Source organism: Electrophorus electricus, chromosome 26 (genome assembly GCF_013358815.1).
Source record: "Electrophorus electricus isolate fEleEle1 chromosome 26, fEleEle1.pri, whole genome shotgun sequence".
NCBI lineage: Eukaryota > Metazoa > Chordata > Actinopteri > Gymnotiformes > Gymnotidae > Electrophorus > Electrophorus electricus.
Window position 1 is genome coordinate 4,664,024 of NC_049560.1, and position 13,923 is coordinate 4,677,946.

The 13,923-nt window shown below is 47.8% G+C and overlaps 1 protein-coding gene and 1 long non-coding RNA gene across 10 annotated transcripts in view; one reads left to right on the forward strand and one right to left on the reverse strand.

The window, feature by feature from the left end:
- The window catches only part of LOC118240832, a 28,501-nt gene that overhangs the window by 4,494 nt on the left and 10,084 nt on the right, over positions 1-13,923 (forward strand). The gene's annotated exons all lie outside the window — the stretch shown is intronic.
- Positions 4,192-13,923, reverse strand: part of ptprsa (protein tyrosine phosphatase receptor type Sa) — a 162,999-nt gene continuing 153,267 nt past the window's right edge. For all 9 annotated transcript variants that reach the window (XM_035523295.1, XM_035523294.1, XM_035523290.1 and 6 more), the window contains 4 exons: positions 12,632-12,757; positions 8,052-8,206; positions 5,734-5,869; positions 4,192-5,397 (listed from right to left, as the gene is read on the reverse strand). In XM_035523295.1, coding sequence (XP_035379188.1) covers positions 5,329-5,397; positions 5,734-5,869; positions 8,052-8,206; positions 12,632-12,757 — 486 coding nt within the window. In that variant the 3' untranslated portion in view covers positions 4,192-5,328. The remainder of the gene's footprint in view (positions 5,398-5,733; positions 5,870-8,051; positions 8,207-12,631; positions 12,758-13,923) is intronic.

Below are 13,923 nucleotides of genomic sequence, written 5' to 3' on the forward strand. Positions count from 1 at the left end.
CCAGTCCTACCTCGTCGCCGCCATTACCGGGGGTAAACTGAAGAGTTTCTTTTGTATATTGTATTATCCGTAATAGACAATAACATTAATAATCAGTGACAGGAGCAGGTTTTCTTACTCTTGAGTGCATATTATATACCCTGAAAATTTGCCTGTATACTGATTGAATTCTGTAGTGTAGATGATTGAAAAACAAACATGGAAATTCAGCAATAACGTTCGCAAACACACAGTAACATCTTGCTGTGAATCATTACCTGAAAAAAAAAATCGGAATATGAAACTTTAAGCCGTGTGTCCAAATCAATCAGCAGAATTAAGACATCCACACAGTGAGTGGGACGCTGTTTGTGGCAGTGGTGTAATGAAGACTCCATCAATTTAAGCTTCAAGCCAAATGGTGACACAGCTAAGATTGCTCCGTCAAGTTGCCAGATATGGTTATATCCATCTTAGGAGGTCCGTACTTATATGGACAAAAAGTTTAAATGCTGTTGTCTTTCTGGTTAAACCAAATTTGATCACAACAGCCTATGTATACCAATAAATCATTAAAAAATAATTAAATTAAATTATTATTATTGGGTAAAATGACTCATTTGAACAAAATGTCTAATGTGTAGGGTAAAGTAAATGATAAAACTAATGTTCAGACAACATTTCTTTAATACAAAGTCAACATATCTACATACACAGTGGCTTTAAACCAATTATTGTTTCAATTAGAAGTAACAGTTTGAAAGCAGTATCACTTGGCCTTCGTACAAAGAGAAACTATTTCCACTTTTAAATTTTGGCTTTTTTTTTTTTTTTTGTGTGTGAGTTGTTTTTTAATATGTTCACTTTTTTTGTATTGGTTCAATGTATTATCCCTAATCAATCCAACATTTGATGAGTCTGGTTGCTGTCAGAGGTCCAGGATACAGACAAAAGTCACAACATTACTCTTGAGCGTCCACAGACTTCTGCCATCTTAGTTTTTGGCGTTCCAGAGAAATGTGTCAGTCCATCAGAAAGGAAGGTCTTCTTTCTTTGAGCCGGGCCGACGGGGAGCGTGTCAAAACTCCCAGCAGTTCACAAGGCAGTGCTGGAACGTCCTGATCTACATCCCTTACCAAAATCGCACAAGAAGGATAAAACAGAAACAACAAAACGTGATGTATGTAGCAATACAGATCGAGGGCTTGGTACCCTCGCCAGGACCTGAGGGCCAGTGGTGAATGAGGCTGCGAGGGACATCAGTTCTTCTTTGCTTGTTAATCTACTCTCTGATTCAGTCTGTCTGGGGCTTTGCACACGTTTGCTGACCATATCAGCCCTCCCCAGATCGTGGCATTTTCAAAAGGGGAATACGAGACACGTCAGCCTACAGTCTTTGACTGGTCGATTCAAGGGGGTGAAGAAGGGCTTAACTCCACACCCTCAGCCTGGACAAGGCTATGCACATACCCAAAGACTTATGGGGGATGGGGGGACTTTCTTGACTTTGCGCTGAAAGCCATTTTGGAAAATCAAAATGAAATTGCTAGAGAAAAAAATCTAAACAATTCAACTAAGGAGTGATGGCGCAGGATGGGAGATAAAGAAGGTCCCCAGAGATCTGTGAGTTAGCAGAAGCTGTCTGTCCCACCCCCTTTTAGACATTATTATTCTTCAAAGACAGTAAACTTGAGGATCAAATTATACAAATACATATAATATATATTTGTTTATTTACATGTATCATATTCAGGATCATTGTTGATATATAACAAGTGGATGTTCTATTTGTGAATTCAAAAGCAAAAAAAAAAAAGAGAATTATGAAATGTTAACAAAGAAGAGGTGAAATATCGGGGTACAGTTCACGAGCTAAGAAATGTGGAAAGGAAAGTCAAGTCAATGTTTAGTAAAGAAATCCTACTTTAAAAAAAGAAACAACGTGATACTTTTACCTAATGCTAATGAAACTACTATAATACCAGTAATGTCCAGAACGCCATACATCCAGAGGCTCGTGTCTTCTGAGAAGTTAAAAGAAAAGAGGAAGAAAAAACTTTGTACCAAGAAACTCCTCAATGTCTCAAGGGGAACAGGTGGCATGTTATCAAACCTTTAAAAAACCCAAAACAGAATCATAATTTCATATGAGCAAATAAATGTTCCTGGGTGGAAAAAACAAAAAAAAACGAGAAGAAAATGCTATTTGTACTAAGATTTTGATACATTTTTATATTCTGCATTTAAATATACTGTATATGTGAGTGTGTATCTATAAACACATCGCCTACAGATGTATGCATATATACATACACACAAACATTTTACATAACATTTCTATAGTGAAAAAATAGAATGTCTTTTAACATAATATGAACAAAATGAACATTTTTCTCCTCCTAATTAAAAAATGAGTACAATATCTCTGTTATAAAACTAAACCAAGAGAAAAAAGTAAGAGAAATAAAACAACAAAAATCATAATAATACTTCCATGTTTCTTTTTTTTTTTGTATAATGTTTCAATAACAATAAGGCTTTTTTGGAAATAAGAAAGACTACACACAGTTCGTTCCACTGCGCGGTTAGTACGCACTATATTCTCAGACTGCCTTCTTAGCTCACTGCTCTGCGGGCTCCACACACACACACACACACACACACACACACACACACACACACACACACACACACACACACACACACACACTCATGCACGCACGCGCGCACGCACGCGCACACACTCACGCACGCACGCGCACACACACGCACGCGCACACGCAGGCACACACACACGCAGGCACACACACACGCAGGCACACACACACGCAGGCACACACACACGCAGGCACACACACACGCAGGCACACACACACGCAGGCACACACACACGCAGGCACACACACACGCAGGCACACACACACGCAGGCACACACACACGCAGGCACACACACACGCAGGCACACACACACGCAGGCACACACACACGCAGGCACACACACACGCAGGCACACACACACGCAGGCACACACACACGCAGGCACACACACACGCAGGCACACACACACGCAGGCACACACACACGCAGGCACACACACACGCAGGCACACACACACGCAGGCACACACACGCAGGCACACACACGCAGGCACACACACACGCAGGCACACACACACGCAGGCACACACACACGCAGGCACACACACACGCAGGCACACACACACGCAGGCACACACACACGCAGGCACACACACGCAGGCACACACACGCAGGCACACACACGCAGGCACACACACACGCAGGCACACACACACGCAGGCACACACACACACGCAGGCACACACACACACGCAGGCACACACACACACGCAGGCACACACACACGCAGGCACACACACACGCAGGCACACACACACACGCACGCACACAGAGCCCTAACAAGGAGAAGCTTCCCCCTTTCCCATCAGACACATGTGCTAGAGTCGTGTATGTCCATAAAAGTAAACGGATCTGAAGTTCGGTGATGTGGTTGAGTTGTGTCATACTGCCGTTGTTGTCGCTGTTACTGTTACTGTTGTTTTTGTTGTTCAGGTCACTATATCCAGACTAATCACAACTGCCTGTGGGTTGCTCATGCACAGCCAGTACCAGGTTGTGGCAAAACAAAACCACTGGGAGAACTGCCATGAAGTGGGGGGGCAGGGCGCGGTTGGGCTTTAGAAAAGTAGTCAGCCTTAGGTCTCCTGGCAACAGAGCATATGCAGAGCACACCAAAGTCTCTTCTCGCAGAGCAGGCGGGGCTTAGACTATTGTGAGGAACATCTGAGACGTTTCGGTCTTCAGGAGAAAGAGTCGATGGAAATGATTGTTTGGCCACAGAAGACAACAGTGTGTTATGGGCTTATACTCTTGTTTTTCCTGCGGTCATTCTCTCAGTCTCCCACGAGGTCCACACACACACACACACACACACACGTACAGAATCATACAGCTAAAGCAGCATGTTTGGTATATAGAGCCCGAAGAAAGGGGAAAAAAATTCATAGCACAGTCAGAGGACAAAGTCATTCAAATTCATGTCAATGAGCATTTGGTCACTGGAGATGTGAAGTCACCGTAGTTGCAAAAGATACCAGACAAACCCACGACTCCCCGTGTGTCCGTGTGGTGGTCGAAACCCACCACACACCCCAATCCCCCCCCCCCCCCCAAGACAGTGCGTCACAAACCCCACAGCACCCAGGAGTGGTAACAAACAGCCAAACGGTAATCAATGCTAGGATCCCGGGAAAACACACGCAGCGGGGCACGGAGAAGGTTCCTTTGGTCCACACTGATATCGAAGATGCCCCCTGCCCTGGGGGAGGGGGGAGGGGGGGCAAGCTCCTGGCTCCTCCTCCCCAAGTCTCACTCATGGACACTTCGCTAGCTCGTTGTCAAAAAGCACCGGAAGAGGTCAGCTCGTGCTTCGCGAAGCCGGACAAACGGGCGCGGCGGGGGATCAGACGGGCGTCTCTGCGGCCGACGGCGTCTTTGCTCACGTCCCCCGTTCTCCAGTGTCCATCGCACGGTTGCTTTCGTCACCGGCGGCGACACCTGCCTCTTGGAGAGTGGTTTACAATTTCAGCTAGACGCGGATATGGAGGAGGGAGCTGTGGAGTATGCTATGGTTAAGGAGTAGTAACAAACCCAACAGATCTGGTGCTGCAGTCCCTGAAGCTTCTTTCCTTCTGCTTCTGAGAGCCCCTCCATCGAAGCAGCCACTGGCGCGAGGACGCCGCCTTCAAACACTTCCTCACTACAAGCAACGGGACATTTCTTGAAGTGGCGAACCAGAATTGTAAACACAGGACGATCGAAGCTTCTGACAGTTGACCTGCTAGCTGTTCCAGGTAACTGTTCCTTCACTCGCGGTGTTTGTTTTTCGTCGTGTCTTTTACAGGATTGGTTGGGAAATATATGTTCACACAGAGATTAATAACATCCTCCACATCAGAACACTCGAGGAAGGTTAGCGGTCCGACACATAGATCATTCTCACCCCGCAGCCCGACCCAGTATGTTTGGTTCCGTCTCACGAGTAAGGACATACAGAGAGTTTGTTTGGGATCCTTAGGTCTGCTGCACGAGGGCCAATTGGGACTGAACTTTTTGATGGCGGCTCCACAGTCCACTGTCCTCGTGAACCGTCCCTTTTAATCTAATTTCACAGAGAGAGAACTCGTTTGACTTTCTTTTTTTATCCTCCCCTTGGATCTTTTTTTCTTTTAATCAATTGTTTCAAGCAAGTTTGTATGGCTCGGAAGGCTCTGTGGGGAGGCGATGGGCAGGGGGGAGGAAGATGGCTTTTTACGTTGCATAGTGATCAAAGCTTCCTAGGTATTCCAGCGCTGCCTGGTAACAGAACTGGTACTCATCCTGGGGGGGTGGGCGAAAGAAAGCAGAGGAAAGCGCTCATGAACATGTTATTGGAGGGCGTTATTCTAGCCTGCCGTAAGGTCGGGGTAGGTGCCCGAGAGACTACTTAAATGGTGAGAAATTAATGCACGTAACACAGTCTCAACTTTCTAATCAAATAACTAACCACTGATAGGATACGATAATTAACAAACACGCTGAATCAAATGTTTGGAAGAGCAGGAGCGCCCGGTGGGACTGGAGCTGAGGGAGAGAAGGTTATTGCACTATAAATCCAGGGTGTAGCCCTAAACTGGGCTGGAACTGGGTCGGGGAGTGTGGCAAGCTCCATCTCACCTCGGTCTGCACCATGGCGGGCCGCTGGGTTCTCAGCATTTTGACCGTTTGGAATATGTCCACCACGCCCTCGTAGCGCATGCGCTCCAGCACGATGCTGAGCGTGATGAAGACCCCGGTCCGCCCCACGCCGGCACTGCATTGTGGGAAGCAAGAGAATCGACCGGTCAGTCCTGAGTTTGAGAACGACAGCCCTGGCTATTGCTTTGCAGATTTTGCTCTAAAGAACTGTTAGGATTGTGGCGCCGGCTGTTCTGGATGCGTTCAAGGTGGTTTACAAAGGCGAGGACCCCACGGCTCTCCTAAAACAAACTAGTACGTAGTGGTGAGGAACTTCAGGAGCCGTTTGTACCGGAACACACATTCAGGCACGACCAAGACTGCATGCACAGATACACAAACACAGACATCAAAAACAAGATACTATGAGACAGTAGGAACAGCTGCCCATGCACACACGTAAGCACCCCCCCCCCCCCCCACACACACACACACAAACACACTAAGCCTTTTTTCTTATGACAGTGCCTGAAATAGGAGAGTTCTTAAGGCTGATCCATCAGTGCTTTAAAGCTGTCTCCCTAAGCCTCTCTGCTGTGAAGTCACTCCTTCTTCCCTTCCACGGAACAATAATTGATATGACAACAGATTTATTTTTCATCATGTCCCCTCGGCAAGGCCGGGGCCGGGCGGCCAGGCTTGGCGTGCGAAACGCGGCCGGCTCGCGGCATCGAGCGCTCACGCGGAGGCTCGGGCCGCTTTTCCTGCGTCGAGAATCAGAACGACGCGGCGTTAGATGCCTCGTGTCACGCCGGTGGCGCGTTAAACGGCCGTCCGCCCGGCAGAGGGGCGGGAGAAGGCGCAGGCCCCCTGCACCGTGTGAAATAAAGCGCGTCTGGCACCGAGACTCTCCACATCACAGGACGACGACAGCAAAGCCTTCTGCCGACGAGCTCTTCTCTGACTCTGTCAAGCCGCAGTTAGACAGCGGTAGAGCCGCGGCGGGAGTAAGAGGATCCGCCCTCTCATTTGCATACTCAAGACAGCTACTGGCTAAACCCCACGGCTATGTTAGATATTGAAATATGGAAGAGCGACGAGGAGGCATGAGGGGTGGGGGGAAAGGAAGGGAGGGAGGGGAGATTATCGGGGGTGCTGTGTGAGACGGAGTGAAGGAAAAAGGAGATATATAGCAGATCGAGGAAAAGGACAGGAGGAGTATATACCCCCTCCAAACAAAAACAACAACAAAAACAAACAAAAGTTAAACACAGGCTATAGAAAACGCAAGATGCTTTGGCCAGAATAAACAAAAAGAAAGGTGTGTGTGTGTGAGAGAGAGAGAGTCAAAATGCAACAGAGGAATATGAGGAAAATCTAAAGGGATATTGTTCTCCTCTATGGGAGGGAACATCTATATAGGAACAAGCACATCAGCCCCCAGCAATGAAGCACTTTTGCCACAGTCTCACACACACACACACACACACACACACACACAACAAGTGCGTATATCACACACCGAGCTCAAAATTCAAACATTCACAGCGCACACGAGAGCAGACGGCGAAATCCCCAGCCTTTCACAAACACAGCTCGTCAGGTGCACGGCGGAGAGTGTTAAACGACTCGTCTGATTAAACAGATCCAGGCATCTACTCTTTAATCCTCAGAAACAGCCAGCACATTCTGATCAGGGTTTACATGCGCGTCTTTAACCTAGAATGGCCGTGAGGCCAAAAGTAGCTTAACAAGGGATTACTGGAGTATGAACAAACGCGAACGCCACCCAGACGTGGCAATGAAGCAAATGCATGCTGACAGACGGCGCACGGTCCCGCGCACGGTCCCCGCATCGCGTGGGGTTCGGTATCTGCACCCGGAACGGCACTTCAGACAACCCACCTAGTGCGATCTTCTGTTCAGTAGCGTGCTAACGAGGTTGGTGCCAGTAAAATACGACCACTTTGCAGCTGTTAAATGAACAGAGCTGGGGCTCGGTCATTATTTATGTGAAGTTGGAGGCCAATGTTCTTTGGGAGGGAGCTGCTTTGCGTATTAAATGGTGCTGCCATGGTTACGGACACTAGTGTGGAGGCTTTGTATTTATAATAGGGGGCCTTAACCACAGGCATCAAATCTGAAGATGCTATTAGGGGTTTAAGCAGTGTGATGAGGAATTGGGTGTGTGTGTGTGTGTGTGTGTGTGTGTGTGTGTCTATGCCAGCTGAAATGGGCAGCAGACCTCATTTTTATTTTATTTTTATACAGAATGGTTTTATCAGAATGGTGTGTGTGTGTGTGTACTGGCTGCTCACCTGCAGTGGACAGAGATGGGGCCGTCCTGGCCAAACTGCTCCTTGGTTTTATGAACCTGCCCGATGAAGTCAATGAAGCCTTCACCAGACTTGGGCACGCCCTGCTCTGGCCAGTCAGTGAACTGGAACTGCCTGACTGTTCTGGACTGCCCATCCTGAGACACGAAAGAAGGGAGAGAGAGTGGGAGAGGGAGAGGGGGAGAGGGAGAGGGAGAGAGAGAGAGAGAGAGAGAGAGAGAGAGAGAGAGAGAGAAAGAGAGAGAGAGAGTGTCAGATCAAGCTTTGTCAAGCACCCTGGTGTTCGTTTGAGACCATGTGTGTGTCCATTGACCACAGTCTTCTATTAACGGGGTTAATAAGCCTAAATACACAAATACAAATACAAAACCAAAATAAAAAGACTTTGGTTATTTCTGTTCGTTTCCAGCTATGACCCGGTAGTTGGTTTTCTACTGGATCTGCAGTTGTTTTTGTGTGTGCAGTAAGTCTGTGGGGAGGCAGATGGGGTGTGTGGCACCTCATACGTCCTGCTCTGGAGTGTAAACCGGGACGATCCGGGTGGATGATCGATGGGAGAGGGCACCATCACCCCCATCAACTATCACCCACCCACCCGCACTGATGGATGAGCGCAACGAGAGAAGAGACTCGCCACAATACCCTTAACAATGGTCCCAAGATAGAGAGAGATAAAGAGAGAGAGAGAGAGAGAGAGAGAGAGAGAGAGATTGAAAGAGTGGAATATTTGTAATATTTTTGAACTGGAGTGGAAGGAGGCCACATTACAGTGGTGTAAGGGAGGGAGTGAGATCTCATCCACAGAGAGAGCGTGAGGTCTTGGGACACAGCGCACACATCAAACAGCGTCACCCTCATCCTAATCAAAGGCCTGGAACGCTGCCTTCTCCCTCCCTCCCTCCCTCCCTCACTCACTCACTCTGTCTGCAATGGATCGTTTATTTTTAGTGCACGACATTTTGGACATACGCAGTGTTTTTAATAGAAATGTTGGATTCATTTCCCCTGACTAAAAGAAAGCCATTGACTGTGTTGATTGTAAAATACCTTACAATCACAGTTACAATACTTCATGCGTTTGGTGTTGGTGATGGGTTTTTGAAATGCTACAGCTATAGCATGTTGGCCTATTAGCCAAGGTTAAACTAGGGAGGAGGGGCGTCTTAAGCCAACAAGTTTTGGTTTCAGCAGGTATTAGGTGAGGTTACCCTTTATCTGGTCAGTCTTACAGCTCAGCCATTAAACCACTGCTTCTTCTGCCTTTGTGCACAATTGCTTTTCATATCTCGGGGGTTGACCTAAGGATTACACTCTCTGCTTAAGCAGATGATGTAACAGTTTGTATTAACGTTGGACATGATGTTACGGCTCTGTTTGAAGCCCTCAAGTTACATGAGAAGGCTAAAGAAACCTGGGATAAGAGCACGGACTTATGGGTAGGACAGAGGTAGTTTGAGAGGTCCTCACCACTGATAAAGAATCGTAGGTGGAGATGGAAAAGACCGAAAGTTCTAGCAGTTTTCCAGGCTCAGAAACTTTCAAAAAACAAAACAAAGCAAAACCAGAAGACCGTGTCAATGAAGGTGTTCACCAGATTAGCTCAATAGAAAGTTGCTATCCCTGTTGACCTACGGGAGGAAAGTTCTGGGGGCATCCACCCCATGGCAACCCTTTCAGCATGCTTCAGCCATGTGTGGGGAGTGGGGCTTGGCTAACATTGGTCTCAAGCTGCTGCTTTCTGCCTCCCAGAGCAGGAGGTCTGCTGTGGCTTGGCAGACATAATGGCCAGAGTCCACTGTATCCAGAGACTACTGTATGCAGAGACTACTGTACCTAGAGACTACTGCATCCAGAGACTGCTGTACAGAGAGGCTACTGTATCCAGAGACTGCTGTACAGAGAGGCTACTGTATCCAGAGACTGCTGTACAGAGAGGCTACTGTATCCAGAGACTGCTGTACAGAGAGGCTACTGTATCCAGAGACTGCTGTACCTAGAGACTACTGCATCCAGAGATTACTGTACCTAGAGACTACTGCATCCAGAGATTACTGTACCTAGAGACTACTGCATCCAGAGACTGCTGTACAGAGAGGCTACTGTATCCAGAGACTGCTGTACAGAGAGGCTACTGTATCCAGAGACTGCTGTACAGAGAGGCTACTGTATCCAGAGACTGCTGTACAGAGAGGCTACTGTATCCAGAGACTGCTGTACCTAGAGACTACTGCATCCAGAGATTACTGTACCTAGAGACTACTGCATCCAGAGATTACTGTACCTAGAGACTACTGCATCCAGAGACTGCTGTACAGAGAGGCTACTGTATCCAGAGACTACTGCACCCAGAGACTACTGTATCCAGAGGCTACTGTACAGAGAGACTGCTGTATCCAGAGACTGCTGTACCCAGAGACTGCTGTACCCAGAGACTGCTGTACCCAGAGACTGCTGTACAGAGAGACTACAGTATACAGAGACTGCTGTACCCAGAGACTGCTGTATGGCAGGATGCTGCCCTTTTGAGAAGGCCAGTTTAAGTGGGCATTAACAAACATCTGCATGGGGCAGAGTGGATCAATGCGACTCCTGGAAGGTGATTTTGTTTCCCGGGCATCTGGTACACGGCTGCTGGTACACGGCTGCTGGTACACGGCTGCTGGAGGAGCTGCTGCAGATCAGTCCTTCCATTCCCCCGAGGCATCCATCTTCAGCTGGCCGGTCGTCACGCCTGCTACATGCAGGGGATGTGAAGTTAGGCCACCGCGTGTGCGCCGACATCACAGAGCTGGCCAACAAAACCGGAACTGGACGTCTGTGCGGCTTCTAGTCCAGAGTTGAGTCAGATGTATGTGGGCCATTGTCAAGAATTTGTCCAAACTTCCCGGACGACCGTCAGCAGGCTGAGTGCGGACAGCGCGCGCAGCTTCCGCTGTCGCGGTGTCCGTTTTGGGAACGGAACGAGGGCGAGTGACGGGCACCATCTTTAAGAACTGGAGCCGGACAAGTTCAAGGCCGTTGGGAGAGGAAACGCTTACGTCACCTGCATAAAGGTGTCACCTGCAACTTTCAGAAGGCTTTCCCTCGAGAAGATGATCCGGTTTCCTTGGACCAGGTTCTTGCCCTAAATACCCCAGGAGGTCCGTGTACACGTATCTGATTGGCAAAAGGGCAGCTGACCCCTAATCTTACGTACAGGGCAACAGCCTCAAACAAGCCTCTGGTACGGGGTTAGGTGAGCCTCTTGCCCTGAGGTAGAATCTTCAGTTCATCTTTCCGGACAGTGTATGCGCTATGGCGACCCGTTTACCTTATTAACTCAATGGTTTTAGCTTTTATGGGTACACTTTGCCGTCCAGCTGTTTATTTTGGGGCAAAAATACTCAGTGAAACACAAGAATGTGCTGGTTTTATTATTTGATTCTTTGAAGTGGCGCAGTGAAACTCTCTGGAAAAGCAGGAAACGTCAGCTGTCAAGGTGCTGCTTGCGAAGGCCATGCGCGCTGGGTTGGGGAGCTGCGAGTCTTGGAGTGGGTGAAGGGTAATGCACCATGTTCACAGATTTGGGGGACTAGCGAGGTGTAACAGTGAATGACAACGCGTGAGTGAACGACAGCAGTGATGGCTTATGAATAGTCGTCTGCTACTCACGTTACAGGACGACCACGGCATGAGACTAAAAAGTACTCCGCAGTTCTATACACGGTACTTTCAATGTAGGTTTCCATCGCTCCTTCTCTTCCAGTTGTACATGTCAATTCAATTTAGTTCAATTCAGTTCAGTGAATTTTACTGCTTGATCCTGTAATCTTACAGTATTAGTGTATTGAAATTAGTGCATTCAGCTTACATTGCACAATATGACTATTATTCAGTCTATTATTCTAATAATCAGTCAGTAAATGTGAATTAAAACGGCTCTACTGGAAACAGTATTAATATAAGATCCTACATTACAAATTAGCTGTCTAAAAAATGAGGTGTGAAATGAAAATGTTAGTGAATTTGGAATAAAACGTGTCAAACTGTGTGATTAAATATACGACGGGCTCTTCCTACAGCGACTGTGCATTTACTGTAGGCGTCTCGTCCTTGTTCTCTCACTCTCTCCCATATCATCCCCCTCTCCTTTCTGTTCATCCCCCTCTCCCCCTCTCCTCACACCCTCTGACTACACTTGTCCTTAGCGTGTGGGTGAGATGATGCAGTGACTTCTGGGGAGAAGTCTGATGATTCACTCACAATTAAACGACCGGCTAAGATACAGCCTGCTCTCCCCAGCACCGTGGCATTATGGGTAATTTTCCACAGGTAATTACAAGAACAGGTAATTAACTAAGCCAGTTTAATGTGGATGAATAGAATATTGTGTGTCTGCACTGGCAGAAGGCTGCCTAATCTGACACGTGTGACTAGTGTGTGCGTTAGGTGAGAAGATTATGTGGGTATGTGACAGAGAGTGGGAGAGAGGGAGAGAGGGAGGGAGGGAGAGAGAGAGAGAGAGAGAGAGAGAGAGAGAGAGAGAGAGAGAGAGAGAGAGAGAGAGAGAGAGGGTGACTCACCCTTGCATCTGTAACTTTAAACTCTCTGAGGATGTACTGGGGCATGTTGTACTCAGCCATTGGGTCCACCACAAAGTACTGGTAGCGGGCAGAACGCTCTGCTGGCCAGTACTGATGGCACTTTTCCTGTTGGGACACACACACACAGTTAATAACAATCTTCTAAACACAGATGCTGGTATACAGTGTCACAAAGTTTCAGTGATTTTATTGATCAGGGAAATTACTGCATGCACAGAGCTGCAGCCTAATGAGGGTGAGATGCTGTCTTGGAGTCTTTACTGTGGCTCTTGGTGTGTGTGCCTTTCACCCTAACCCCACCCATCTCCAGACACTAACCCCACCCATCTCCAGACACTAACCCCACCCATCCCCACACACTAACCCCACCCATCCCCACACACTAACCCCATTCAACTCCACACACTAACCCCACACACTAACCCCACCCATCTCCACACACTAAACCCACCCATCCGCACACACTAACCCCACCCATCTCCCCACACACCCATCCCACCCAACTCCACACACTAACCCCACCCATCTCCACACACTAACCCCACCCATCTCTTCACACTAACCCCACCCATCTCCACATACTAAACCAACCCATCTCTACACACTAACCCCACCCATCCCCACACACTAACCCCACCCTTCCGCACACACTAACCCCACCCACCCCCACACACTAACCCCACCCATCTCCCCACACACCAATCCCACCCAACTCCACGCACTCACCCCACCCAACTCCACACACTCACGGCAGCCATCTCCACACACTCACTCAATCCATCTCTATTGATTACCCTGCTGACCCTGTAAGAATAAAATTCTCTTATAATAACAAAACCCTCTACTGTAAGAGTAAAACAGTCTCCTAGAATATTACTCTATAAGATAGTGGGTGAAGCACTATATATACTTGCTGTTCTTGAGGAGGAACCCTCCTGATTTCCATGCTTGTCCTGACCGTGTGGTGACCTGTTATACTATCACTTTCAGCGTGTTCTTTATGTTCTCTAATTTATCTGTCAGTAACACCTTGACCCATCTACTTATCTTTGTACCCCTGCCTAGACCACACACACACACACACACACACATTCTCTCTCCTCAATAAACTCAGAGCTTCTTGCTGACCACTTGACCCGTGTTTTGAGTCTGTGCGGCCCTGCAATCGCTTGTAGGAGAATCCAAAGGGACATTTGAAGGACAGGTGGGTTTGTTCATAATTTTAACCCAACACACCCCACCCGCCCCCAGGTATATATCCCCAGACTCAT